General features: G+C 49.9%; 6 protein-coding genes across 10 annotated transcripts; 3 read left to right on the top strand and 3 right to left on the bottom strand.

Moving 5' to 3' along the window:
- Positions 1-1,546: 1,546 nt before the first annotated feature.
- On the top strand, positions 1,547-19,615 carry LOC117895567 (vitamin K-dependent gamma-carboxylase). Of its 5 annotated transcripts, none has more exons than XM_034803284.1 (4): positions 1,547-1,666; positions 5,107-5,680; positions 5,745-6,097; positions 6,153-7,249. In XM_034803284.1, the coding sequence occupies exons 2-4, from the start codon at positions 5,115-5,117 to the stop codon at positions 7,247-7,249; spliced, it is 2,016 nt and encodes a 671-aa protein (XP_034659175.1). In that variant the 5' UTR covers positions 1,547-1,666; positions 5,107-5,114. The 5 variants fall into 5 exon arrangements, with proteins under 5 accessions (XP_034659175.1, XP_034659174.1, XP_034659178.1 ...); XM_034803286.1 differs by lacking the exon at positions 1,547-1,666 and adding an exon at positions 18,891-19,615 and having other exon boundaries at positions 5,031-5,680; positions 6,153-6,475; XM_034803287.1 differs by lacking the exons at positions 1,547-1,666; positions 5,107-5,680; positions 5,745-6,097; positions 6,153-7,249 and adding exons at positions 2,149-2,352; positions 16,087-16,103; positions 18,219-19,615.
- On the top strand, positions 2,348-4,282 carry LOC117895573. The gene is made up of 3 exons (XM_034803293.1): positions 2,348-2,430; positions 2,461-2,517; positions 2,581-4,282. Exon 3 carries the CDS (start codon positions 2,712-2,714, stop codon positions 3,408-3,410), a length of 699 nt encoding a protein of 232 aa, XP_034659184.1. The 5' UTR covers positions 2,348-2,430; positions 2,461-2,517; positions 2,581-2,711; the 3' UTR covers positions 3,411-4,282.
- On the bottom strand, positions 7,357-12,010 carry LOC117895570 (ATP-binding cassette sub-family B member 7, mitochondrial). Its single transcript, XM_034803290.1, is given in 7 exon segments — positions 7,357-7,753; positions 7,755-7,769; positions 7,834-9,182; positions 9,238-9,392; positions 9,456-9,579; positions 9,923-10,037; positions 11,817-12,010. Coding segments are annotated over 7 exon segments (2,112 nt in total). The 5' UTR covers positions 11,931-12,010; the 3' UTR covers positions 7,357-7,513.
- Positions 9,932-11,498, bottom strand: LOC117895571 (SET domain-containing protein 4). The gene is made up of 2 exons (XM_034803291.1): positions 10,101-11,498; positions 9,932-10,037 (listed from the first exon to the last, which is right to left on the bottom strand). The coding sequence occupies exon 1, from the start codon at positions 11,475-11,477 to the stop codon at positions 10,113-10,115; it is 1,365 nt and encodes a 454-aa protein (XP_034659182.1). The 5' UTR covers positions 11,478-11,498; the 3' UTR covers positions 9,932-10,037; positions 10,101-10,112.
- On the top strand, positions 12,242-13,058 carry LOC117895579 (protein OPI10 homolog). The gene is made up of 2 exons (XM_034803304.1): positions 12,242-12,711; positions 12,775-13,058. Exons 1-2 carry the CDS (start codon positions 12,322-12,324, stop codon positions 12,970-12,972), a joined length of 588 nt encoding a protein of 195 aa, XP_034659195.1. The 5' UTR covers positions 12,242-12,321; the 3' UTR covers positions 12,973-13,058.
- Positions 13,003-25,613, bottom strand: LOC117895566 (2-oxoglutarate dehydrogenase, mitochondrial). The gene is made up of 9 exons (XM_034803282.1): positions 25,284-25,613; positions 24,852-25,227; positions 24,720-24,792; positions 23,531-24,656; positions 23,317-23,471; positions 22,361-23,255; positions 22,146-22,300; positions 13,282-13,521; positions 13,003-13,153 (listed from the first exon to the last, which is right to left on the bottom strand). The coding sequence occupies exons 1-9, from the start codon at positions 25,530-25,532 to the stop codon at positions 13,018-13,020; spliced, it is 3,405 nt and encodes a 1,134-aa protein (XP_034659173.1). The 5' UTR covers positions 25,533-25,613; the 3' UTR covers positions 13,003-13,017.
- Between the last annotated feature and the right edge of the window lie 90 nt (positions 25,614-25,703).

Below are 25,703 nucleotides of genomic sequence, written 5' to 3'. Positions count from 1 at the left end.
AAAGAGAAATGAGGAAAAAACCCAACCAAAACCACAGATGGAGAATGAGAGTAAATATATATATATGAACCGTATATAAACAATAATATTACTAATTAATTTAATGATTAATTGCACCCCGAAAATACATAATTATTTAAATAAATAAATAAAAACAAAATCACAAGGTCTTTTATGCTGCTAATTTGAGAGGGAATAAGCGATTGGATATTTCCTAAGGATTCTCGAATATCATGAACCCCAAAATGATGTCTTTCAAATATCTTTGAGTGTATAACAGCCCTTGGCCTCTAAGTCACCTCTAAGATCGAGGCGCTCATAAAGAAGAACCATGGCCATGTCGACTCATGTTTTACTGGTTATTAATATTAAAATATTCGTCCCGTGTAGATACTAAAATTAGGATATGCCTTATTCTGGGAATTACACACCTGGGTAAAAATAGACAAAAAGTATAGCATATTTTTGAGCGTCGGAGTGGCAGCCAAGCTGCGCACTTGAGAGCAAAAGAGTAGAACAGAAAGGCAACGTCTCGGTACTCGGGCACACGTGGGTGCATACATAAATAACAATTGGAACAAAGACATCAGAGACACACACGAGCTGGTTGGAAATTATGGATAATGGAAATAAACCCGAGTCTGTGGTGCGGCGCATAGATTTATATCAGCCCAGAAGGGGCGCAGTTATTGGTGGGAGAAGGAGCAGTCTGAGGCGCCTGTTTATTATGCTTGCCACACCTGATTAAAATCTATTGACAATGCAGTCGACAACAAAATTGGAGCAGCACTAACAAGGGCCTACACACAAAGAGAACGGAAATGCTGAGCACCTTGCCGGCCGTACCCCACCCGCAAGCCGCTTTCATGTCCTGTGCCAGTTGCCCCACCAGCACTTAATGAAACCCAATTACCGTCGGCGTCTGTTGGCCAAATCCTGGAGGCGGATGGCAAACAATAACAGCTGCAGAGAGTCGTCAAGTCGAAGGCCCAGCTGCTGGGGCCTCCACCTGTAAACGTTATTTGCATTTTTTCTTTGCGAATTCGATACCCAGTAAAATGAGGGTAGATCTCTTATAGGTGTAGGACTTGGTGCAAGGAGTTACCGAAGGCAGGAAAAGTAAGGTAAAGATTTATGGACTGGACGTTTTCCTGGGTACCGTCCAGTCGAGACATACAAAAATGGCGGATCCACTTGTTTATTATTATTAAATTCGTTGCCATTTCCTGCCAAGGACATGCGCAAACACCCCCACAGCCACCCACACGACTATCAACCCCCATCTCCGGCTGCACTGAGAGGGAAACGACCACGACGGCCCGTATCTCTGTCCGCGTATAAATAAGGCGCAACCTTTGCGCACAGCCTCAGTTGGTGGACCGTGTTGCTCCGTGTGCCCCTTTTCCACAGTGGCTCCCAGGCGTGAAGCGAGAGTGTGTGTGCCCGTTGCAGCTGCCCAACTGTTGCAAGGCAGTAGGAGTAGGAGTAGGAGTAGGAGTGCCTTTTGCTTGATAAAAAAGCTTTAATTTAATTTTTGAAAGTGTTGAAATTTATGGGAGAGATCGTAATCTATAGATCAAATCACAGGAAGTGTACCTTGATGATTTGCAGTGACTCATTTTACTACGGAAAGGATCTGCACCTTTAACATAATTAATATTTCAAGGTAAGTAATATTTCTGTTAATTAAAAACCCAAAAGATTTGGTCTTAGGCTTAAAACCCGTTTAAAACTCTACTGAAGTGAAATAGAAACACTTATCAACACTGAAAACTCCCACGCGATGCGTCGTGCAGAGCAGTCCTAATTGAATTACAAGCAGGGTTGCCATGGCGCACTGTGTGCAAGTGCATTGTTTTTATGTTCACTGCAACCGAGTGAGAGAGAGTGGGAGAGAGATAGGGCGAAATAAGCTGAACTGGTTGCCAGCCAGAAATTATGCGGCGAAAATAGCTGTTAAAAGCCAACCCCGAAGCACGTTGGCCAGGCAGGGCATCCATTCGCAAGGTGAGGTTGCTCTCCGGTAACGGTAACCCCCAGTGGCTTTGCCAATTTTTCGCTTCTCGGAGAGCAAAGCACCGTTACACGATGGAGGTACAACTGCGATACCCTGCATCGCCGACGAGGAAGGCAGCTTTCACATGGGGGTTGTTGCTGGTCGATTCTGTCCAGTCATTCTGCAAACTTCGGAGCGTACGGTTCTCGAGTTCTTTTGTCGGTCGCGTTTCTCTCTTCCCCTCTCGATTTCAGCAATCTTCTCACACACACACACACACACACACACATCACAGACCACACACTCACTCACTGTCACTGATTGCTCCGATTGCCAGTGCAGGGGTCAGAAAGAGCCAAAAGCGGAAAAAGCAAAACCAACCTCGGACTTTCGCTCATATAATTCGCAGTGTGTTCTTGTTATTGTTGTTGCTGCTGCCGCTGCCGCTGCCGCTGCCGCTGTTCCTGTTGTTGGTTTTCTCCAGCTGAATTGTCGTGTGTATAACAGTGTATTTGCCGCTGTTGCTGTCTCGTTTGCGTGCGCTGCGCCTGTCTGCCTGACAGCCAGCCAGCCTGACTGCTGCTTGTGTGTGTGTGTTTTCTCGACATATTCTCTCTTCCCCCCTCGTCCGCGTCTGGCCAACTATTCAATTCCCGAGATTGAGCTTGCACAGAACCAGACCGAAGTCGCAAAGGTAACCGAAAACCGCATTGAAATGGCCGAGAATTGCCCCAAGTGCAAGAAGTCAATCAACGGGAAGGAGGCCGGGTTCATCATCTGCAACTCGGATGACTGCCGCAAAAAGTTCCATCGCACGTGCGTGAATATCGACGATGCCGTTTACGATGTCATACAGAAGAACCCGATGGTTTCGTTCAACTGCGACGAGTGCAAAAATCAATCGCCACGGGCGCTCTCGTCGAAGCTGCACACCATCGAGGAGAAGGTGAACAAGGTGTGCAATGGCATCAACCAGATCCAGGGCAGGATGTACCAGCAGTACTTCCAGTTCGGCAACCAGCCACCCATGCAGCAGGCCAGCGCCCTGGACACCACCAAGAAGCATCCGCAGCAGAACAATCTCATTGTCGTCGGCAACAATTGCAACTCGGATCGATTGCAGGTCGTCTGCGACTACGGCCGCTGGGTGCAGGTGGGCAAGTTCGCGACGAATACCGGCGAGGAGGATGTCATCGACCACCTGGCCGAGGAGCTGAAGATTAACAAGAATCTGGTCAAGTGCACCAAGCTGGTGAAGAACGATGCCAATCTTTCGCAGCTGTCGTACTGCAAGTTCAAGATCTCCATTCCGGACTATCGCTTCAACGAGCTCTTCAATGAGGCGATCTGGCCCAGCGGTGTTATGGTCAGTCCCTTCACTCCACGCTCCCAGCTGAATCAGAATCGTCTATAGAGGGAGGGGTACGGCGGCCGGGAGAGTGGTGGTGACACCAGGGTTAGGGTGAAGCCACCGCCGCCGCCGTGTGAGAAGTGAGAGAGAGAGACCGACACAGTGAGAGAGAGCGCGAGCGAGAGCGAGAGTCGGCGCATGGAACTGCATTGAGGCGGCGTGAAATCCCGCAAGGGTTGATTTCCGGTCAGCGATAACAACAACTGCAGCAATCGTCGTGTCGTCCGTCGTGTCGGGTCGGAGAGTGGGGGAGAAGTGGGGTTGTTGCCCCCATTGTATGCAAATTTTTGACACTCAAAAACCCATGTCTAAATCTTTCAAAGCTTACCAAAACCGAAAACTAAACAAAACCAATGAAAATGATGATGAAAACCAAAAGCAAATTTATTGAATTAACTTTGAAAATGCATTTTAAAATGTTTTAGCGTTGCGTAAATATCGAAAAATGAGATAGAAAAAACCCAAACTAAAAGCAAAAGTATTTTAATGGCAACTCTCTCACAGTAAAATAGAATGTGAAGCAAAATATTAGTCATTTATGCATAAACTGTCGTACTTAAATTAAAGTAAACTCCCTCCCTAACCCGAGAAAACAAAGCAAGAACGATTAAGAATCAGGCAGACCCACACCCAACCCAACCCAACTCCCCTTTTCATTATCAAAGATTATTTCTTATAAATTATTGTACTTGCTACTTCCGAATCGAAAAACGAATACGAATATGTATACATATAGTTGTATGTATTTCCAAATTGGAATTCTCTACGTACATTAATATAGTTTCACGACAAACAAACAAAAATCGATAGCGAGTCAGTCCTATATTGCATGTGTACGGCATCTCTCTAACCAATTAAGTACTTAACCAAGTAAACAAAACCAAGTAACCAAAAGTATATTCAGGCAGTCGCGCTGCGATGGGCTTTATATTGTATTCGTATATGTATGGCATGATGGTAGTAGTTTGAGGCATTTTCAAAGCTTGTTTCCCCAACAAAGTTTGGAAATTTTGCGAACCAATGCACAGGACACTGGCAAATTGTAAAATCCCCAATTTAAATTCAGAACAGAAATATATGTATTTGTGTATTCGAAGGTGTACTCGTAAACAACAAACGAAAAATGAAACCGAAGACAGAAATGGTACAATTCCACACGGGCTCTCATTAGTGTTTGCTGCGCATTCAATAAATAAACAAAATTCGATACGAAGCTGGGCAAATTTGTTGCAATATTTACTCGAGCATCGAGTGCAGAATGAGTGTAATTGATATATTTTTTTACGCGAATCCGTTTCGCTCCATAACAGCAATATTTTCAATGGCCAAACGCGCTCGTCATGCCCAACCATCCAGTGTGGAAATGTGAAATGTCAGCCCTTGGGGCAGTGGCAAAGGGCAGACGTGCAGCCGAGCAGCTATGCTGTGGTCCACACCCAATAAAGTTCAGAACAAACCGTAGATAATTATGCAAAAAATCAGCAAAAATACGAAATGTAAACACACACACACACACAAAACATATATTATATATTTAGTATACAACCAATATGCATGCATGTATTTATGTCAAACTTTTTCAAATAAATTCTAAAGAAAACAAAAAAAACACCCTAAACCAGCGGAATGTTTGCACTTGTGGGGGTTCGTCCTATGTCCTTTATGCTCTAACTCAATAATCTAAGCAACATGTTTTCAGGATAAACCATGGCCAACTCCAAGCGAAAGCTACCCACAAAATCCAGCGCATCCACAGCACAGGAGAAGCCTCACACCACCAGACAGATCCCCAACCCAGACGCTGTTCCAGCACAAGGTTCACCCTTGGGCAATCTCTTCAAGGAATGCCTCGGCTATGAGACGAGCAACTTTAGCAGTTTAACCAACTTCACCGCGTGGCTGCAGCGACCTGTGGATGGCGCCGCCTTGGGCGTCTTCCGGCTGCTCTTTGGCGCCGCCATGCTGGTGGACATTGCCGAGGAGCGTGGCGGCGGACAGCTGGATGTGCGCTTTGGCGAGCCCCAACACTGTCACTTTCCGCTGTTCCCGGGCATGCGAGCACTGGCCTATCCCCTGATGGGCTGCGTCTACCTCTGCATGTGGCTGGGCGCGTGGGGCATCATGCTGGGCTATCGATTTCGCTGCAGCTGCCTGGCCTTCATCGTGCCCTACTGGTACATCTTGCTGCTGGACAAGCCCACGTGGAATAATCACAGCTATCTGTTCGGACTGGTGGGCACACTGCTGCTGTTCACCCAAGCCGACAGCTACTGGTCTGCATTGGAACATAAATATTTAGTATTTGCTTCGTTCTGAACTTGAATTTTCCGCTTACAGTTCGCTGGAGAGTTGGTTGAATCCTGCGAGGAGTCGGTGTCGGACTGTGCCCTACTGGAACTACTTTCTGATCAAGTTTCAGTTCTTCGTGCTGTACATGTACGCCGGCCTCAAGAAGATCTCGGCAGAGTGGCTCTCCGGCTACGCCATGAGCAGTCTCAGCCAGCACTGGGTGTTTGCACCCTTCCGCCAGATGCTGGATCCGGAGCTGATCGATCTGCTGATTGTGCACTGGTTCACGGCCTTCTTTGATGTCTCCATTGCCTTCTTCATGACCATCGAGAAGACGCGGCTGCTGGTGACTCCATTCATGCTCAGTTTTCACCTGATGAACTCTCGCCTGTTCGTCATAGGTAAGTTCTATGGGAAAGACTGAGTTTTGCTCAGTAATTTTAAGTCCTTTTACAGGCATGTTCCCATGGGTATGCCTGGCCGAAGTGCCTCTCTTTTACGGCTTCGACTGGCCGCGAAGAATACGCGGCAGGACAAAGACATCCCCAGTCGTAGAGCCAGCTCCAACCCCATCCAAACCCTCACTGCTGGCCAGACTGCGTACATGCCTCATCCTCGGCTACTGTGTGCTGCAGCTCTTCCTGCCGTACTCGCACTTCATCACCAAGGGCTACAACAACTGGACCAATGGCCTGTACGGCTACTCCTGGGACATGATGGTGCATTCGTACGACACATTGCAGACCTCCATCCAGATCGTGGACAACGACAATCAGCAGGTGCACAACCTCAATCCCTTTGCCTTCACGGAGTACGAACGCTGGACCAAGTACGCGGACATGGCGGTGCAGTATGCCAAGTGCATCGAGGAAAACATACAGAACAGGCAGGTCAAGGGTCGTCCGTCGATTGGCAGCAACATTTCCATTTACTTTGACATCTGGTGCTCCATGAACGGCCGCTTCCAGCAGCGTTCCTTTGATCCACGCGTGGATCTGCTCAAGGCGCCTTGGTCGCCCTTTGAGGCCACATCGTGGTCACTGCCGCTGCTCAACGAGCTGAATCACATGCGTCCCAAGCTGCGGACGATTGAGAACGAAGTGCTGGCCTGGAATAACTACTCCGATGTTATATTTGTGGCCGACTTTCCGGGCTTGACGCTGATCAACTTCATTTCGCCGGATCTGATCAACTGCACGCTGACCATCCTCGAGGGCAATGTGCGCTACAAGAGCGAGGTGGAGCAGGAGTCGTATTTCCTTACAGCTGGCAAGAGCATAGGCCTGCAGAGCAATATTACGCACTTTGTGACGACAATTGGACAGAAGCCCGCCTCCTATTTGTTCACGTACACCAACAAGACGATGCTGGAGCAGGACATTGCCATCGAAGAGGAGTCTGCCGCAGAGACGGAGCGTCCGCTGCTGCCGCTGTGGCGGGAGTTTGAGCAGCGCGTGTCCAACTATCAGCAGTTCCTCGGACACATAGGCAACTGTCTGCTGTATCTGCTGTACGATGTGCCCATACCGCTGGCCGTGCGGGAGAGAGATTGAAGATTGAAGTTTGAAGCTCGGACTATTCCTATCCCTAAGTGTGACTAATTTGTATGGGTGATAAAACTGATAATAAATGTTCAATATTATACGAACACGGCTGCATCTTCGCTTAACTACAAATTGTATTTACAAATGTCACACGCACAGTATTACTTTCAGCCTAAAGATAACGAACCACGAACAATCTCTCTCTGTCCGCTGTCAGAGATGAATAATAAACGATCAAGGGACACACACACTTCGTTGTGGCTTTAGCTGTCACTACGCTTGGGCACTACTCCTTGCCTCCTGGTTGTCTTCGGTGTGGCGACTCGGATCGAATTGCTGCGTCTGCGTCTCCCACAGTCTGGCATACAGACCGTTCTGCTTCAGCAGCTGCGAGTGCGTGCCACGCTCGCCCACACCGCCATTCTCGAGCACTAAAATCTCATCGGCATCCTTGACGGTCGACAGGCGGTGGGCAATGCAAATGCTGGTGCGTCCCGAGGTAGCGCGGCTCAAAGGCTTGGAGAATGTTCTGTGGGTCAAACAGAGGATTAGCTGATTGGCATGCAAAAAAACTCCTCAGATTAGCTACTCACATGCTCCGTTATGGAGTCCAGACTGCTGGTGGCCTCATCAAAGATCAGAATGGGCGTATTCTTGAGAATGGCACGAGCTATGGCCACGCGCTGCTTCTCGCCACCGGACAACTTCAGGCCGCGCTCCCCCACCTGCGTGTTGTACTTTGCGGGCCAGCTCATGATGGAGTCGTGCAGATCGGCCATGCGTGCCGCATTCTGCACCTCCTCGTGCGACTTGGCCAGGTTGCCATAGTGAATGTTGTGCTCGATGGTGTTGTGGAACAGCACCGAGTCCTGAGGCACCACGGCAATCGTTTTTCGCAGGCTGTCCAAGTCCACAGCGCTGATGTCCTGGCCGCCAATCAGCACCTTGCCGGAGTTGGGCTCAAAGAAACGGAATAGCAGCCGCACCATCGAGGACTTGCCGGAGCCAGAGCCACCCACAAAGGCCACGTTCTTGCCGGCGGGTATCGTGAAGGAAAGATCCCTGAAGATCGGCTTGCCGGGCTCGTACTCAAAGTTCACGTTGCGGAACTCAATCGATGCGTTGCTGTTGTCAATGAACAGAGGCTGGGCATTGGGCGCCGTCTGAATGCGACTGTCCACGTTCATCAGCGTGAACATGGACTGCATGTCGAGTAGCGCCTGTCGCACCTCCCGGTACACACTGCCCAGAAAGCCGAGCGGAATCGACAGCTGAAACAGCAGCGCATTGACCATAACCAGATCTCCCACAGTCATATTGCCCTGGGCAATCTCCCTGGCGGCCAGCACCATGATCAAGCTGAGGGCGCTGCTGAAGATCGCATTTTGGCCAAAGTTGAGCAGCGCCAGGCTGGAGCTGGTCTTCAAGCTGGCCGCCTCGTACTTCTTCAGCACCTCGTTGTAGCAGCCAGCCTCGTACTTCTCGTTGTTGAAGTACTTGACCGTCTCGTAGTTGATCAGCGAGTCCACGGCCTTGTTGCCAGCCTCATTCTCCGCCTGATTCATGTAGACGCGGAAGCGTGTGCGCCACTGGGTGACGCTCAAGGTGTACAGCGCATAGATGCCCACACAGCCCATGCTAACGCCGGCAAAGGCCAGGCCACACTTGATCCCCAAGATGCTGGACACCAGCGCCAGCTCAAAGATCGTTGGCACAATGTTAAAGACCATGGCGGAGAGCACAAAGTTGATGCCGCGCGAGCCACGATCGATGGTCTTTGACAGGGCGCCCGTTTGCTTGTTGAGATGGAAAGCCAGATCCAGATTGTGCAGATGCAGAAACACATTGCTGGCAATTTTTCGTATGGAATGGTGGGCAACCTTCGCGAAGACAGCATTGCGAAGTTCATTAAAGCCAGCGGCACTCGCTCTGGCAATGCCATCTAACCGAAAGACAATTATTAATAACTTTCAGAGAGAAATAAACTGATTCCTTACATCCCAAGAGCAATGCAGTGGCTGTAGATAGCACCGCATCTGGTGCCGTGTCCATGTTCAGAGTCGTCATGGTGTCCACAGCGCCTTTGAACAGAAAAGGAACGCAAACAGTCAACAGTTTGGAGCCAGCCAGCAGACCCAGGGATATGCCCACGCTGTAATGGGAGAAAATGCATAAATTATTATCAATTTTGTATGAAAGTTCATTGATTGCTCACCGTTTGCGCACCAAGGGATCCTCTTTGGGCCAAATGTATGCCATCATCGCTCGCATCATATCCTGGGAGGTAACCTCCGGTGCATCCAGCTTGCCCAAGCCAGAGCCGCCATCGCTGCTGCCGCCTATATGAACGTGACATTGTCGAGATTGTTGTACTTGAAGTCGTTGCCGATGTTGTAGCGTTGTTGTCGCTGCTGCTGCCACTGCTGCTGCTGGGGCTGCACCTGCATTGAATTTACTTGAATGCAGCAAAATCCAAACAGGCGCTCAACACAACAAGCGAACAAACAAACGAAACGAGCATTGGGCCGACTCTTGGTTCAGGTTACGAAAAAAGAACTCACGAAAACAAGACGGAATTTTGGTTAGTCAAAAGAAAAGGATAAAGGATACAAAGCTACCGTACAACAAGTGTTAGCTACAGCAAGACGTGAATGGAAGGAGCAGGATCAGGGTAGAACCTACCTTTGGCCTTCTTGCCAAACACTCCACCCAGCAGCTTACTCCCAGGCGTGGGCGTAAACGGCGTAATCTTTTTTCGCTTTGCATTATCGTCAACGCTGGCCAGCGACGAGTAAAGCTGCAATAGAAATGTCACAAGATTAGGCACAGTTGCTTAGAAAATTACAAAACATTTTTGTACTTTATTCGAATCTTAGGATAGACAATGCACCGCCTCAAAGTCATTTAGATAACGGATGCACTCCTGCACATAGGAACGTGCCACTGCACCGCTCTCCGTTAGCTGCGGCAACTTGTCGAGTTCCCCCGCAAATAACTGATACTCGCGGATCTTGTGGGCCACCAAATAGCCCAGTTCTGGCTGCACATCATCGAACTGTTGCACATCGCCAAAGGCAATCTGATTGAGTAAATTGGGAAAGTAGGCCTGCTGCTTGAAGATCAAATGGAGCACCACGCGCAGGTTGTGCGAGCAGCCATCGTCGAGGTGCACAAACAATTGATCGCTCAGATTGTGCTCCCTGATGAACTTGAAGATGTTGCGATGGAAGGTCTGCGTGGCCAGCGTTTTATTCTGCTTAATCATGTGCTCAATGTCCAGCAGTGATACTTCAAAGTAGTCGTGGGCATTTCCTTTCAGCCAAAAGCCGTACTCGGTCAGCAGCTTGAAGTTGGTCAGGGGGCCATAGCTGATGTACAACTGCTCGTAAGGCTTGATCTCAGCTGTGGGCAGGGCATTTAGGCTTAAAACAAAGTCCTGTCCCTGAATCTCAGCGGTTGTTTGCACTACGTCCGAGTGGTTGAACAGGTCGAGGAACGGAGCCAAAGCCAGGTTTGTACTGCCGCTTAGGAGAGGCTGAAAGTGACTTTCTTTAGATGGCATTTTCAGCTGACGCGCATTGAGGTAGACGCTGCGTGTGTTTACGGCAAAGTAGGCCACTCGATACTCCGACAGAGTCCATATCTCTTGGCAGTATCTCTGGCCGCATGTCTCACAGCACTGCGAGCCCACCAGCGTCTTGAGTATTTCGTAATAGTCGCGTATCTGTCGATTCTGGGCCACGGTGCGCTCGAGCAATGACTCCGGCAGGCACTGCAACTCGGGTATGGTGCAGAAATAAGGCGTGGTGTAGCTGCTGGGCAGAGTATCCAAATAAACTCCAATATCAGAGCTTTGCGAACAATCGTGCAAGTGGCGCTGATGCAACAAGTAGCAGGCAATCAGCGCCTGAAACGAAATGCGTGCATCCTTGTCGAATAGATCCTTATTGAAGAGCCTTTTGAACGCCTTGTCTGCCTCCAGGGTGCCTATGCTTATGAGACAGCCAACGGGCAGGCGGATCAGCTCGTCCCCAGCCACAAACGGGCGACGCTTTGAGCAGAGCCCGCGCCCAGTCTGAACAAACGAGTGGCCTGACAACTGCGTGGAGTTCTGCCAGCCACGGGCATGCAGCTGCACGTAGAGAGCCTGCAGGCTGTTGGACTTTGTCTTGTCGGAGTCAACAGTTGGCGATTCTGTGGACTGGCGGCAACGACGACGACGCTGTGTGCGACCCATTTCTGTGTGTCTGCGTGTGTGCTGTTTTGGCCCGTACTATGTTTGTGTTTGCTATGTTTTTGCTTACTGCAACGAAAGAAGCAAGTGCGTAGTACATTAATTCATTGAAATCTAACTCTAAAAGGGCCAAAACAACACACACGCATACTGTTGCCTGACCACTTTTGTTTTGTTTTGCTGCCTGTTGCTGTTCTAATTGATGGAATATTCCACTGCAATATTAATTCGATCTACGCATAATTACGAAATCGTAATCTAGACAGGGGCGACTTTATCTAGCCGAGTGGCCTTGAGACACGGCCACGGGCGCAGAAGTGTGCTCCACCGGTTGACACTTACCACTCTCGCTTGCACGTGGCGGCTTCCCTTAGCAAGTCTGTAGCATGTCGCGTGGCCACTGGAGGAAGGGAGATTCTTGCTGCACAATTTCGTCAGGTGTAAAAGTCCAGCCATTACTTTATTGCCAAAATAAATCCAATCTTAGCGTCGACGACCCTATGTTTATGTGATCAGTTTTACAGCCCTGACGAAAATAGTGTTGGCTAACGCAGCACCGTCAGCTGGCTCAGGGATGAGCGTGTTGGTTCCGTTAGTTCGAATCCAGTTCGTAATTTAATCGATGCTGCGAATATGAATAATAATAATATGATTAAGTACAAATTCGAGTTTCATATATTCTCATGAGCCTTCCCTAATTATTTTACGGAATGTTAAAAGATAACAATTTAAAATTAATATTCAGAACACAATTAATCGGGAACTAGTTCTTGTAATCGGTTCGCACAAGCGGCTTCTTCTCTGCATTTGTTGTTTATTCTCGAAAATTCCGCCCAACGAATGAAAAATGTTTGGTTTAATAATTACTGGACGCCTGCCACAAACGGATTTTGAGCCCGTGGGTGAAAACAAGTTGCTGATCAATGTGCCGGACATCGAGGCTGTCAACTACATAGTCGTCTTCCTGACGGGCATCACACCGCTACCTATTGGCGCCTCGGCGGCCATCTATTTCAGCTGGCCGGACGCGTGTGCGGCACCAACCTGGCAGTACTTGGGTCACATCGGCAACAACAAGCCCTCGGCGATATTCAAGATAGCACAACTGAAGAAGAGCCACGAGCTGGGCACGCATTCAAATGGCATGGTCTTTGGCACCCAGGAGATTTCACACATAGCGCAGATCGGCATCAGCATAGAGCCGGAGCTGACGGTGGCGCAGCAAACTCCTGCAGTGGTAAGTTCTGAATGAATTCGATATTGTTAGCTCGTCAATGAACTTGTTTATTTACCCTTACAGTCCAGTGCCAACGACAATAAGCAGTTTGGCCAGCGCATGCTGGAGAACTTCTTCAACTACGCTTCCAGTTTTTGTGTCTCGCCACAAGACATCCCACCTGCCGTGACCGAGTCCTTTGTGCCCTTCTCCGTGGTGCAAAACTGGTACGCCAACTTCCAGCGTCGCATGGATCAGAACCCGAACTTCTGGAAGTACTAACAGCGCACCCAAGTACCGTTAAGTGCCCCCCATCTCCCCCTTATTTTATAAATATTGCAAATACATTTGTATATATTCTTTCAGTATTTCAAGAATACGTTCAAGAAAAAAGGGTTTCAAATTGTAGGCCAAAGATTTAGCAGGAGCTCCCGTCACTTTTTCTTCGGTTCTTTCGGCTTTCCATCGGCACTCTTCGGTGGAGCACCCTTCGGTGGAGCACCCTTCGCTGGTGCACCCTTCGCTGGTGCACCCTTAGCTGGTGCATTCTTGTCTGGGGCTGCCGCTGCGCTTGCCTTTGCTGCTTTGCGCTCTTTTATGGAGTGTTCGGCTCTCTTTTTGGCAGCATCCAAGGCCTCATTGCCCGCTTTGGTGGCAGCCTTGGCCTTCGCTTGCTGCTCCTTGACAATGCTCTCGAGACGTTGCTTGTTGCCTTCGGTCATCTCGCCAAAAACGTCGGTCATGAATGCCTTGTACTCGGTCATGAACTGCACCTTGTTGCCTGTGGCCGGGGCGGAGTTGGGCAGACGTCCCACATAGGAGATGCAACGTCTGTAAATCGAAAAGAAAATAGTTTATTAATTAATTAGACACCCATTATATTTCAAGTGTGCCTCTGCTCTTTCTCTATGTAATTTATGTTTCGCTCGCCGCCGAACAGCCGGTCCGGCGCACCATTTGGCAAGGGAATGTCACAAAGCAAGCACCCGAATATATCCACCCAATGTCTGCTAAATGGTCTAGTATAAAGGCGATATGTGGGTCTATTTAAACAATAGCATTGGCGCTGCTGGGCGACGCTAGCTGATTTTTATTCCTATCTATCGCTCTGTTCTTTTTTGTGGCCTGCAAAAAAAGAGCCAGCCATTTGGCAAAGTCGACACATTTACTTAGTCTATATTAAATGGATCTTATATGTACCATGAACAAGAGTATATAATGTATGTTTGTGTGTGTCTTTGTGGCATCTAAAAACACGCGCAACCTCCGTTGACCATGCTGCAGTTTTTGTATTGTTTTTACACAATTTATAAACATTGTGCCCATACCCTGCAGTGTTTATTGTAGAGGGAATTTTAATGAATGAAGCGGCAACCTCTTAGAGAACTGATAATCAAAATTGCACAGCATCAATGCTTCGAATAAGAGGCATGGCATGCCACATAATTTGCTGCCCGATCTGACCATTGATTTGGCGAGCAAATGCAAATCGCAATCGAGTCTCTTGGCTCTTGCTCTTCTCGGGCTGCTGTTGAATGATTGCATTGGCGAGACAGTTTCGCTTGCAACGTGTTGAGTGCCGCATATCGATTTGCATAGAACGCGTTCCGCTTGGGTAGATCGCGCTGAAAGTGTTGCACGAGACCCCGAAGACCCACGGGAAAATAGGTCAAAAGAAGAGCAAAAGCCCGGCACAGTCAGCGCTGTCATTGAGCAGCCGCCTTGGGGCTGAGGGAGAGACGCAGCAACCACAAGTCGCAATGCCACAAACAGAGGCAGCTGCTGCTCATAATTTTCCGATTCTTGTTGTTGATGGCATCATAAATCAAAAGCCTGAATCATCCATGCCGCCGCCGGAAGTGCCGAATGTTGGACTACAATTTCCGCAGCGTCCCGACCGTTGGGTCACGCGTTCGCGCTTCCCCACGAATCAGTCAGAGCTGCGTCTGTGTTTGTGCCATCAAAGTGACAAGAAGAACACGCCACCAAAAGGAATATACAAACAATATGTGTACCAGGCGAATGCTCAAAGGTTTCCCTTGCACAGAAATGATTATGAAGAGAAATGCCTGCAAAAGTTTCCCCTGCATCATGCTGAAAGTACGCTGAGGCTGAGGCCTCCCACTAGCCCCAAGCGAGAGCACATTTCCGACATGATTAAGAGGTTTCCCATCAAATCTCAACAGGTACATGATGCTCCCTCCTCCACGTTCACCTTTCCCAAACTGAGCCAAATGCCGCAGCGGAATTTCAGTGCTGCAAATCGCCAAACAACGATGACTCGACGGGGGCAGCAGTGGTGGCCACCCGCATCGAAGGCGCTCAAAGAATTTCCCATAATTAAAAAACGATTTGTTAGCTTTCCCAATCATTATCAACATCATCATCGAACGATTGCCGGACAGCATGGAGGAGCTCCAAGCGGTGGGCTGAAGGTGCGGCCAACGGATGTGGTGCCCACAATGACGCAGATGAGCCGCGACACAAACCCCAAAATAGACACGAATCCGCAGTGGACAGGCGGAGCAGAAGGTGCTGCTGCTGCCCTGAATGCTGTTCATAATGATGATGTACATAAGGTGTTTGATAATGAACTCGCAGCTCAGGGGCGTCGCCGGCGTTGGCAGCGGGGTACAGCAGCGGCGGCGGCAGCAGCATTAAACTTGAACGTGTCCGATGCCGAAGGTGTTGGCGACCAGAAGGAAATCGAGCATCAACAGGCGGAAAATTTTAATGACGCCTTCCTCGGCCAGCGACACGACCACAGCGACAGAGACGGCGACAGCGACTACGCCATGGATGTGGATGGGTCCAAAAATAAACGCGAAATATGCGAGCAAAGCAAATTAGAGAAGGTCTTTGGGGGGGCGGAGATGGAGCATGGACGGGCCGAAGCTCATAATGAGCTAAATATGACTAAAGCGGGGAGCAACAATTTGGCACATCAAGAGCAGGAGAGGCAGCAGAGGCAGCAGCAGCTACAGCAGTCAATATGCTTAGCTGGGGAGCAAACAATAGATGGGGCAGTGGCGGCCAGCAACCACCAGCAGCGGCCGAAGCAGCAGCTGCCCGTCGATCTCTCAGACGCGCGCGAAACGTCGCCAGAGCAAGTGGACGATCCGAAACAGATTCCGACTAATATTCGCCTAAGCGACGGCGCCAGCAGGCACGATCAATCGGAGCACGGATCATTGGTGGGCAGTCGCCGTGCCAGTCCCAGTCCCCAAGTAACGCGTCCAAAATTAGAATTACTAAAAATTTCCGTTCGCGCGTTCCTAGACGAGAGTGCCGTCGTCTCCCAGTCCCAAACGCAGCTCGACTTTGAGCTAATTGAACTGCTGACCGAAGCAATCGAATTCCTGTGCAACACGGGCAACCTTTGGAGTGAGTCTAAGGCAGAGGCAGAGGCAGAGGCGGCAGAGGTAGCGGTAGCGGTAGCGAGTGCTGAGCTGCAGTGTGCGGACATGACTGTGAGCAAAGTGAGTGACGATCGGGACAGTGAAACAATTGTGGTTTATCCCGACCAAATCGAGCCGCCCACTGAGGTGGACGACAACAACAACAACAGCAGCAGCAACAGCAGCGGTAGCAGCGGAGGAAACGTTGACAGCGGTAGCCCTGTCCATGCCAGCAGCAGCAGCGAGATGAAGTACGAACTGAAGACTGCAGCCACAACACTGCCAAGCAGACGTCTACCCTTGAGCAGCCCCATCATAACACCAATCCCGGCTGCTGTTCCGATACTGGCAACTCCTCCCAGCAGTCGCTTTAGTGCCATCAGTCGTATCCGCAATGTGGATTTGGATGTGGTGCCGCCTGCCATCACACCTGCCCTGCTGCTGGGTGAACAACTCAAACGGCGCTCCACCAGCCGCGATGACATCACCATTGATCCCGACACGGTGCTGCCCGAGCGAACGCGTCTGCGTCGACAGCGGCGCATGCGCTCCCAGGAATCGGTGGAGGAGAAGCCCGAGGATGTGATCGAGCGACTGAACAAGCTCAAGGCACGCATATCGGGCGCACTCAATGAGGTCAAGGGTGTGCTCAAGCAATACAGCACGGAGGGCGAGGCGGAGGCAGCGGTCGTCAAGTGGCAGGGACCGCCGTCAGCTGAGAGTGCCGAGAGTGCCGAGAGTGCAGCAGCCACAGCAGCGGCAGCAGCTCCTTCTCTGGCTCCGGTGACATTCCGTTTTGTGAGCAAGGTGCGACGCCGCAGCTACTTCGATGAGGCAGAGGAGGAGAGGGAGAGGGAGAAGGAGAAGGCCAAAGATGAATCAATCAAGGAGAACCATGTTCCGACGACTGCCAGCGATCTCAAGGATAAAAAGGAAGAGCCAAAAGCTGCTGAAACGAAGGAAAATTCAATCGATATCAAACCAAAGATAAAGGAAACAACAGAAACTGCTCAAGAAAACCACAAGGAGGCGACTAAAACTGAAGAAGCTGAGACAAAACTCCCAGAATCTGGAGCAGCAGCCAACTCAGAGCCAACGCCAGTCAATGGAGAGACAGTCAAGGCTGTGGAACAAACAAAACTTTCAGAGAAAAGCAAAGCCCAAGCCAAACTGGACTTCCTGGCCAAGGTGCAAATGGAACTCAAGGCAAAGAACGTGAAAGCTGCTGAAGCGGAGACCTTGCCATCCGCAGAAGTCACCCAAAAACAAACAGAAGAACCAAAGCCAATCCCAAACGCACTGCCAAATGAGTCAGAAATGCCAGCAGCAGCAGCGCCAGCAGCCATCAAGAGTGTCAAAAAGAAAGTTTTGGTGGCAAAGTCAAAGGTGAACAATCCGCGACGTGCCTCAATTGCTGCGGTGGAGCCATCCAAGATCAAGATCGAGCCGGCAGTTGGCCAGATCGATGCACTCGTCGCACAAAGGCGACCCTCCGATTCGGAGGCGATTGTCAAGCGCAAAAAGAAGCAGAAATTAATGAGTATCAATGCAGCAGCAGCGCCATTAACTTCCGGCAAAACACAGAAGCAATCTATAGCCGAGGAGACGATGGGAACAACGATGGTTGCAGCGGTCAAGTCAGAACCTGAACAATTGGCGACGGCAGAGGTCAATGCGGTGGCAGCCAAAAGCGACACAGAAACGCCTGCCAAAAGCCACGAAGGAGATGCAGCAGAGGCCCAGCCAAAACGATTGCAAATCGATGAGGCGGCGGCTGCCCCTGCGATTGCCAATCAAGCGCCAGCCAGCGAACGAGGCAGACGCGCAAGCCTGAAACTAGCGGAGTTGGTGGGCGAAACGGTGCTGGTGGTGCCGGCAGCCACAGCGACAGTGCCTGCGATAATTATCAGCTCATTAAGCGAGTCCAAAGAACCCATTAATCAGTCGGAGATTGTTCCGGAGACGCAGGTGAAAGCAGCAACGCCCCAACAGGTGGCCATCGGTGTTGACATTGAAGGCGCCGCCAGTGCCAGTGCCAGTGCCAGTGCCAGTGCCTCCGTCTCCCAGTCGATCGTCGAACAGTCAGCGCCACAAATAGCAGCGACATTGAGCGAAGTGCCGCACGAAGAGTCATCGCTACAGCCACAGCAAATCCAATCCGGGGCAGCTACAAAAGACAACGCACAGGCGCATACCAGCGACAGTCTTGCCACCATGCCGGAGCTGAAAGTACTCGCGGGTCCGGTGCAGCCCGTCAAGATCGAAACTGTTGAGCAGCCGCACGATGGCGACAAAGCGGATCATCTCTCCGTGATCAAGAAGAAGCCCACGCATCTGAAGAAGCTTGTGCGCAAGAATTCCATAGACAAGGCGCGCGAGAAGGAGGAGGAGAGCAAGCTGAGCAACATACTGCGGGACAAGAACAAGATCAGCGATCTCTCCTCGAGAATCAACAAGCTAACGCCGCCCAAGAAGCAGCAAGTGAAGCAGCCACAGGAGAAGCAACTACAAGTCGTAGGAGATGCAACACCCGGAGAAGCGCCCAGTGAGGAGAGCACCCAAATCGATCCTGAGCCAGAGCCAGAGCCCGAGCCCGAACCGGAGCTCGAGGCTGTGCCCACTCCCGCACCAAAGAAGCCGCGCAAGATCAAAAAGAAGGTGATCATCAAGCGGCAGAAGCGACGCCTCTCCATCAGCGACACATTCTTCATACAGCCAGAGCCGGAGGAGCCCAAGGAGCCCGAAATCGAGACCATCGAGAAGGCCATTGCCTATGTGACTGACGACGAGGAGGATGACAAGGAGCAGCAGCAGCCAGAGCAGGAGCCAGTGCCGGCGAAGCCGCTCAAGTCCTGCCTGCATGTGCGCGAGTACAAGATCGGGGATCTGGTGCTCTATGCGGAGCGTTACCGCAAGACCCAAGTGCGCTGGAAGCGCGGCCGGGTGCTCGAGCGGATCACCAGCATTTCGTACAAGCTGGAGATCGAGGGCAAGGAGGTGGCCGCCCATGTCAGCTACATCAAGAAGTACACGGGCCGCAAGGTGCGTTTCGGCAACAAGGAATACCTGGAGATTGACTACGAGCAGGTGGCCGAGGAGGAGCGACGAGCGGCCAGCTACAGCATATGGAATATGGTGTAGAGGAGAGTCCCGAGTCCAGTGACCAGTGTCCAGTGTCCATTGTGTGTGAGTGTCTTCCCTGTGTGCCCCTGTGCCTGTGTCTCGCTAGCCATTGAGTAGAATTAAAAAATGTTTTTTCACCGAAGGAAGCACTTTTTTAAGGATCTCAACTCGACATTCAGTTATGTTATAGTCTTTCTAGTCTCGTATATGTTTAATCTTCCTGTAAATAGTCTAGCCCGTAGTTAAATCCTAAAGTTAGTAGATTGTAAATTATTCCAGAATCAGCTCGATGTGTGTGTTCCTCCTTTTCGTTTAACGCTTTAGTGGAGAGTCTACAATTTAAGTATGTGTAACAGAGCAAAAACCAATTTAATGTTAAATAAAGCGAGAAAATATTTCACTAATTTGCGTTGCAAACTCTTTCCATCATCATCATCGTACGATTCGGCTATTTCCATCATCAACAACAACAACAACAACAAACTATTTCCAAATCGAATTACTCATAACAATTTTATGAATCTGTTTATTTCAAAAATGTTTCCCATTTGGCGATTGATGCTTCCCCCTTGGCCGCCCATCCTGCATTTATCCATTCACTGTTGTTGTTTTTCCCGGCCTATTTATAGCCACTCGATTGGAGCAAATATCGCAATGAATGAATAAAGAAAACAGAGCAAGAGCAACCCAAAGGCGCTACCAAATATTCGACTGCCCCTTGTCCACTAAGTGGTGACTCTTCCTCCCATGGACCATGGTCAGGGGGCAATAAATGCCATTAACATATCTCAATCCGCAAAAGAGATAAAATATTATATATATATGGATTTTCGGCCACCCACTCTACATATACTCCTGGGATACTTGGGGAAACAACAGAAAAATCCTCACCACGATGCGTGCCATTAATAAAACTTTGGCGCGATTTTAATGTGCATTGGCCCGGACAGGGGGGAAAGAACCGCAAAAGGGAAAGCTAAACATTCTCGGACATTTCTCATAATTGATTGTCAAGGCGGAATATCTCGGAGAGCGAAAAATCTCTCATATTTATTGTCCACCCTCCCGGCGGTTTTATACAAGAGATTTTAATTTGCGTTGACAAAAACAACAAAGAAAATGCACAAAACATGCCAGCTAGCTATATGTACATATATCTGTACAATGTATTTCGCTTATGGGGATGAGGCATACTACGTGTATTATAATAGATATGCGAGACCCGCAAATATGCTACATTCCTGAGGCCTTTTTCGTGCGCGCCAATGTGCGCCTGTGCCCCCCGGCAAGTTATTTCATTCAATTTTTCGAACTGGGCTGGCAACCAAATACAAACATTAATATGAATAAAACAAAACACATTTCGTGTGTACTCCCCGTACTTATGTATGGCATTTCTGAGCCAGAAAACATTCAACACATCAAAGATTTCAAGTGCAGAGCAAAGTACTTTCCGAATATTTTTGAAACATAAAGATCATACGAGTTTATCCGCCACATGTTTGTTTTATAAACTGCTCAGGGGAAGCTGTGGTACTATTTTCCATAAATCAGAGCACAAATCTAGCGAGCGCTTTAGGGGACAGGCTGCGGACCCGGACCAGGACCAATGTCGAAGTCGGGGTGCTCGGAATTTGACTACTTATATGTCGCCACATTAAGTTTTATGTGTGGATTGTGGATTGTGGATTGTGCGGACAACACTCGAAGATCTCGCAAAAAGAAATGCCGATCGTTAATTCAACAGACAAACGCCAGCAACAACTACAAGTCCACCTATCTGCGGCCAGGGGCAGTGGATGTGGCTGGGGACTGCTTTCAGCTTTCTGTTTTAGTATCGAGTAAAACTGTGCCAAGTTCCTTGCGCTAGTTTTATACAATGCGAAATTCGAACATCGACATGGGGCTGTCCGCGATTTGTTCAAAGTGCAAATCTGGCAGCAAGGCCGGACAGACCGGACCGGATCGGATCGTGCCGGACCGTGCCGGGCCAATTACTAACAACGCAAAAACCAAATTGAAACAAATTATTGGAGCTGCTGCACAAATTAATCGTCCCTGAACCGACATTTCGCTCAACGAGGAAGTCAAGGCACTATTGCGGGGGCGAACTCTGAACTCTGACGAGGTCGAATCTCTCACTCACTCACTCGCTAGTCGAACGATCGTTAATATACGCCACAATATGCTCAACAATTACAAGATCAGGCCGCACACCCATAAATCTTTAGGGCAGAGCAACAAACAACCTTCAAGAATTTGCTTGGCACACGTTTTCTTTTCAAGAAACATAAAAAAATAGACGAAAAATAAATAAAACAATAGAGAAAATTCAGTTTCACGCAACGACGACAAAAGTACCCTGGCAGGGGGAAACAGAGGGGAATTTCAGGAGATTTAGTATAGCTCTTTAGCTATTTGTTGGATAATAATAATTAAATTTAAGGGGACAGACAACTAATTCAAATGTTAGCAAGAGAGTGAGGGACAGGGACTATATGCTGCAGATATTATGACACAAAATATCAGATAAAACAGAGTACCCACTGCCAGGGGATCTCACACAGAGAGAGCAAAACGATGAAGTGAGAAAATCCATCAAATTGTCAAGAGTGAGCAGAGCTACCCAAGGATCACAATCACTAGATGGCGTCACGCAGCGACGACGACGACGATCCGTCGCCATCTTGAAAAGTGTCAAACGAAACTTTGGGATCGCTTCGTATCATGTCTCTGGGTGATGCGTGCGACAGCGAGAAAAATCGTCACAGTCGACGCAAGCATTTCAATTGACACTTTGAAGGCGCGTCAACGATAATCGCACCTGAATTAAATCATTAGGCCGCGGGGCAACAGCTACAGTAGTAGCCCAAGGCCTGACATTGCACCTTGGCATTTGAGCGAAATCTCTGTGTCTGTGTTTTAATCACTCACGTTTCGTTCTCCTTTTTGATCAGAGCCGTGTCAAAACGTGGCTGCACATAGGACCAGGCACCCTGGTTCTTGTGCTCCTCCTGGACCCACAACAGCTCCGCAGACTCGTACAATTCCAGCTCCTTCATGATCAGATCATACGGAAAGGGACAGAGCTAAAAGGGAGAGTAAAAGTAAATATAAATCCAATACATGCGAGAGGTTCTAGCTACTACCTGTTCTATTCTCACGAGTGCCACCGTTTCGTCTTGCTCGTGATCCTCCCGCTCCTTGAACAGATCGTAGTAGACTTTGCCCGAGCAAAAGATCAACTTGGTGACGCAGTCGGGCTTGTTTGCCGTCTTGCCATCGGGTATAAGGCGCTTGAACTCGCTGCACTCGTTAAAGTCACGAAAGGGGCTGCGTGCCAGCGGATGGCGCAGCAAGGACTTTGGGGAGAAGTTGATGAGAGGCTTGCGAAAGCCCATGGCCACCTGGCGGCGCAGGGCGTGAAAGAGATTCGCTGGCGTGGAGAGGTTCGTCACAATCCAATTGATTTCCATCAGCTGACGGGCCACAAAGTCGCAGTCGCAGGTGTCCGGAAAGACATCGGGATCGTCGTCGCTCATCTGCAGAAAGCGTTCGATGCGGCCGGAGGAGTGCTCCGGGCCCATGCCCTCCAGGCTGTGGGGCAGCAGCATCACCAGGCCGGACTGGCGCACCCACTTGGTCTCGCCGCTGGCGATGAACGTGTCGATGATGCACTGGGCGGTGTTGCAAAAGTCCCCGAACTGCCCCTCCCAGATCACCACCGAGTGGGGATTGGCCATGGAGTAGCCGTGCTCGAAGCCCAGCACCGCGCACTCCGACAGCGAACTGTTGGACACTTTGTAGTCCGCTTGGTCGGGGTACAGATGCTCGATGGAGTTGTAGCGCACCTTGTCTCGGGACTGATGATGCAGCACATGATGACGATGCGAGAACGTGCCACGTTCCACATCCTGCCCGGACAGACGCACGTGTATGCCGTCCTTCACGAGCGTGCCAAAGGCAAAGGCCTCGCCCAGCGACCAGTCAGCCTGCTTGGATTCCACCAGTTTTCTCCGCAGCGCCAGAATGCGCAGAATGCCCCTGAGGAAGTGATCGAAATTAGTGGATTTAAACCGGGTGTATGGTCCAGCATCTGTCTTACTTGTGCACCTTGAACTTGTGCTCCTTGGGCGGCGGACTCGAGTAGATTTCGCCAATTTTCTTGAGCGTGGCCAAACTGACGCCCGTGGGGCACATTTTGAGTCGGTCTCGGCCCTGAAAGAAGGCCGTCCAGGGCGAGTCAATCCAGGAGGAATACTGCAAGGGCAAAGAGGTTAAGCCGGAATATTCGAACCGCAGATAAGATCCCTGCAAACCTTAATGGTGGACATCTTCTTGGACTCCTCCCACGCATCTTCGCATATTTTGTCGTACTTTGTAATCATGGCCTTGTAGTCTGCGGCCGTTATGACACCCTCCTTGATGAGCTTCTCCGAGTAGAGGACCATGCAGGTCTTCAGCTTGCTGATGCGCTGATACATCAGCGGCTGGGTGAACATGGGCTCATCCGCCTCGTTGTGGCCATTGCGACGATAGCCCACGATGTCAATGACCACATCCTTGTGGAATGTGGCGCGATAATCGGTGCTGACACGCGCACAATGGATGCACGCCTCGGGATCATCAGAGTTCACATGGAAGATGGGAGCATTCACGACACGCGCCACGTCCGTGCAGTAGCGGGAGGAGCGCGAGAAGCGTGGGTCTGTGGTGAAGCCCACCTGGTTGTTGCTCACCACGTGGATGGTGCCGTGCGTCGTGTAGTTGGGCAGATCCGACAGATGCAACGACTCGTAGACAACGCCCTGGCCACAGAAGGAGGCGTCACCGTGGATAATAATCGGCAGCACCTTGCTTCCAGTGGTATCGCCGCGTTGATACATCTCGGCCCGTGCCTTGCCCATCACCACCGGATTGACGTGCTCCAAGTGCGAGGGGTTGGCCACCACCGTGATGCGCACGTTCCTGTTCGTCAGCCGATTCAAGCGCTCCATGTACAGTCCCAGATGGTACTTGACATCGCCCGAGCCCGAGTCGGTGGCTTTGAGGCCATGAAACTGTCCCAGAATGTCAGCAATGGGCTTGCGGCAAATATTGGCCAACACATTGAGTCGCCCCCGATGGGCCATTCCAATCATCACAGACTCCACGCCGAGAGAGGTCGAGCGATCGATGATCTCCTTGAGAATGGGGATCATAATGTCGCAACCCTCGAGCCCAAAACGCTTCTCCGAGGAGAACTTCTTGGCCAGAAAGTTCTCAAAGCCAGTAGAACGTGTCAGCCGCTCCAATATAAGTTTCTTCTCATCGGGACTGAACTGGATGGCATCGGGCTTCTCGAAGCGCTCTCTGATCCAATTGGTTTTGTTCAGCGATGTGATCTGCATGTACTCCACGCCAATGTGGCCGCAGTAAATGCGCTCCAAGCGGTCCAGAATTTGTCTATTAAAAGGGAGAATAGAATCTTAGATGAGCGTGGAAAGCAGGAGTGAAGTGAGAACCTACTTGAGTGGCAAAAACTGCTCAGAGCCGCCAATCATCGTGGACGAGGGCAGCTTAAACGTGGCATTGAGATCGTCTGCAAGGCAAAAGGAGCATTAGGAAATCTGACAGCTACTTCTGCTCCATGTTACTCACTGAAAACATAGGTATAATGCTGTCGGAGCACTGCTTCGGTGGCATTCCTCCTGGCACCATCCACGGAGGTCGTCCCAAGCGCCTGCACAATGCCCAGCGGATCGAGATCGGCGGCCAAATGTCCGCGCGTCTGATAGGCTCTTATGATGGCCTGCACCGTGAGATGGTCATCGATGTACTTCCAGTCCATTGCTGGAGGTGCCGCTGCTGCAGTTGTTGAGACCGGGTTCGTTGTCGATATATTCCGTGATGGGAGCTCCGTTCGAGTTGTAATTCTGGCTGGTGAAGGTGCGATCGGTGGACGATGATGCTTTCGTTTATCGGTTGATTTTGTTGAGGCGCCGCGTGGCTTGCCGCTGAAGTAGGCATCCCAGGACTAGAAACGAGCAAAATATGAGTAAAGTTTATTAGTTCATTAGTTTATTTGCTTACTGGATCCACGGACTTAGGATTGGCCTTCCATCTGCTGTAAAGTCCATCAATGTAGTTGGCATTGCTGCCATTGAGCAGACTGTCGGCATCTTTGCTTTTAGCGGGTGCTTTTGGTGCCTTACAACTGGAATCGGTTCTGAGCTGTCGAATGGGAAGCCCCGCTTTATTGTGTCTCATCCATTTGAGTGCCACATGGGCCCTGAGTGGAATTTCAAACAGCATCGTATTCCTGAGCCGGCATTGGTTCATCGTCTTTTGGGCGGTGGCTATCCAAATAACGATTTAATTTTGAATTTTGTAGAAAGAAATTAGTTTGTTTGTGTTTTCTGATGTTCTAAACAAATTGTTGATACATCCCCTCCATACTGATAAGAGCTGAGGCGGAGGCTCCTTAGTTTTGGTTTCCCAGGCTACTCCTCT

Source organism: Drosophila subobscura, chromosome J (genome assembly GCF_008121235.1).
Source record: "Drosophila subobscura isolate 14011-0131.10 chromosome J, UCBerk_Dsub_1.0, whole genome shotgun sequence".
In the NCBI taxonomy this organism is placed as follows: Eukaryota; Metazoa; Arthropoda; class Insecta; order Diptera; family Drosophilidae; genus Drosophila; species Drosophila subobscura.
This window is presented reverse-complemented; position numbering and strand designations above follow the sequence as displayed.

Excerpts from the sequence above, each read along its gene's own strand:
- LOC117895567 (XM_034803283.1), top strand. The coding sequence starts at position 16,155 with ATGACTGTGAGCAAAGTGAGTGACGATCGGGACAGTGAAACAATTGTG.
- LOC117895573 (XM_034803293.1), top strand. The coding sequence starts at position 2,712 with ATGGCCGAGAATTGCCCCAAGTGCAAGAAGTCAATCAACGGGAAGGAG.
- LOC117895566 (XM_034803282.1), bottom strand. The coding sequence starts at position 25,532 with ATGAACCAATGCCGGCTCAGGAATACGATGCTGTTTGAAATTCCACTC. Across the intron at positions 25,228-25,283 it reads ATCCTAAGTCCGTGGATCCA|TCCTGGGATGCCTACTTCAG; the intron begins GTAAGCAAATAA and ends GCTCGTTTCTAG. Across the intron at positions 23,472-23,530 it reads AGAAGATGTCCACCATTAAG|TATTCCTCCTGGATTGACTC; the intron begins GTTTGCAGGGAT and ends TTGCCCTTGCAG.
- LOC117895579 (XM_034803304.1), top strand. The coding sequence starts at position 12,322 with ATGTTTGGTTTAATAATTACTGGACGCCTGCCACAAACGGATTTTGAG. Across the intron at positions 12,712-12,774 it reads CGCAGCAAACTCCTGCAGTG|TCCAGTGCCAACGACAATAA; the intron begins GTAAGTTCTGAA and ends TTACCCTTACAG.
- LOC117895571 (XM_034803291.1), bottom strand. The coding sequence starts at position 11,477 with ATGGGTCGCACACAGCGTCGTCGTCGTTGCCGCCAGTCCACAGAATCG.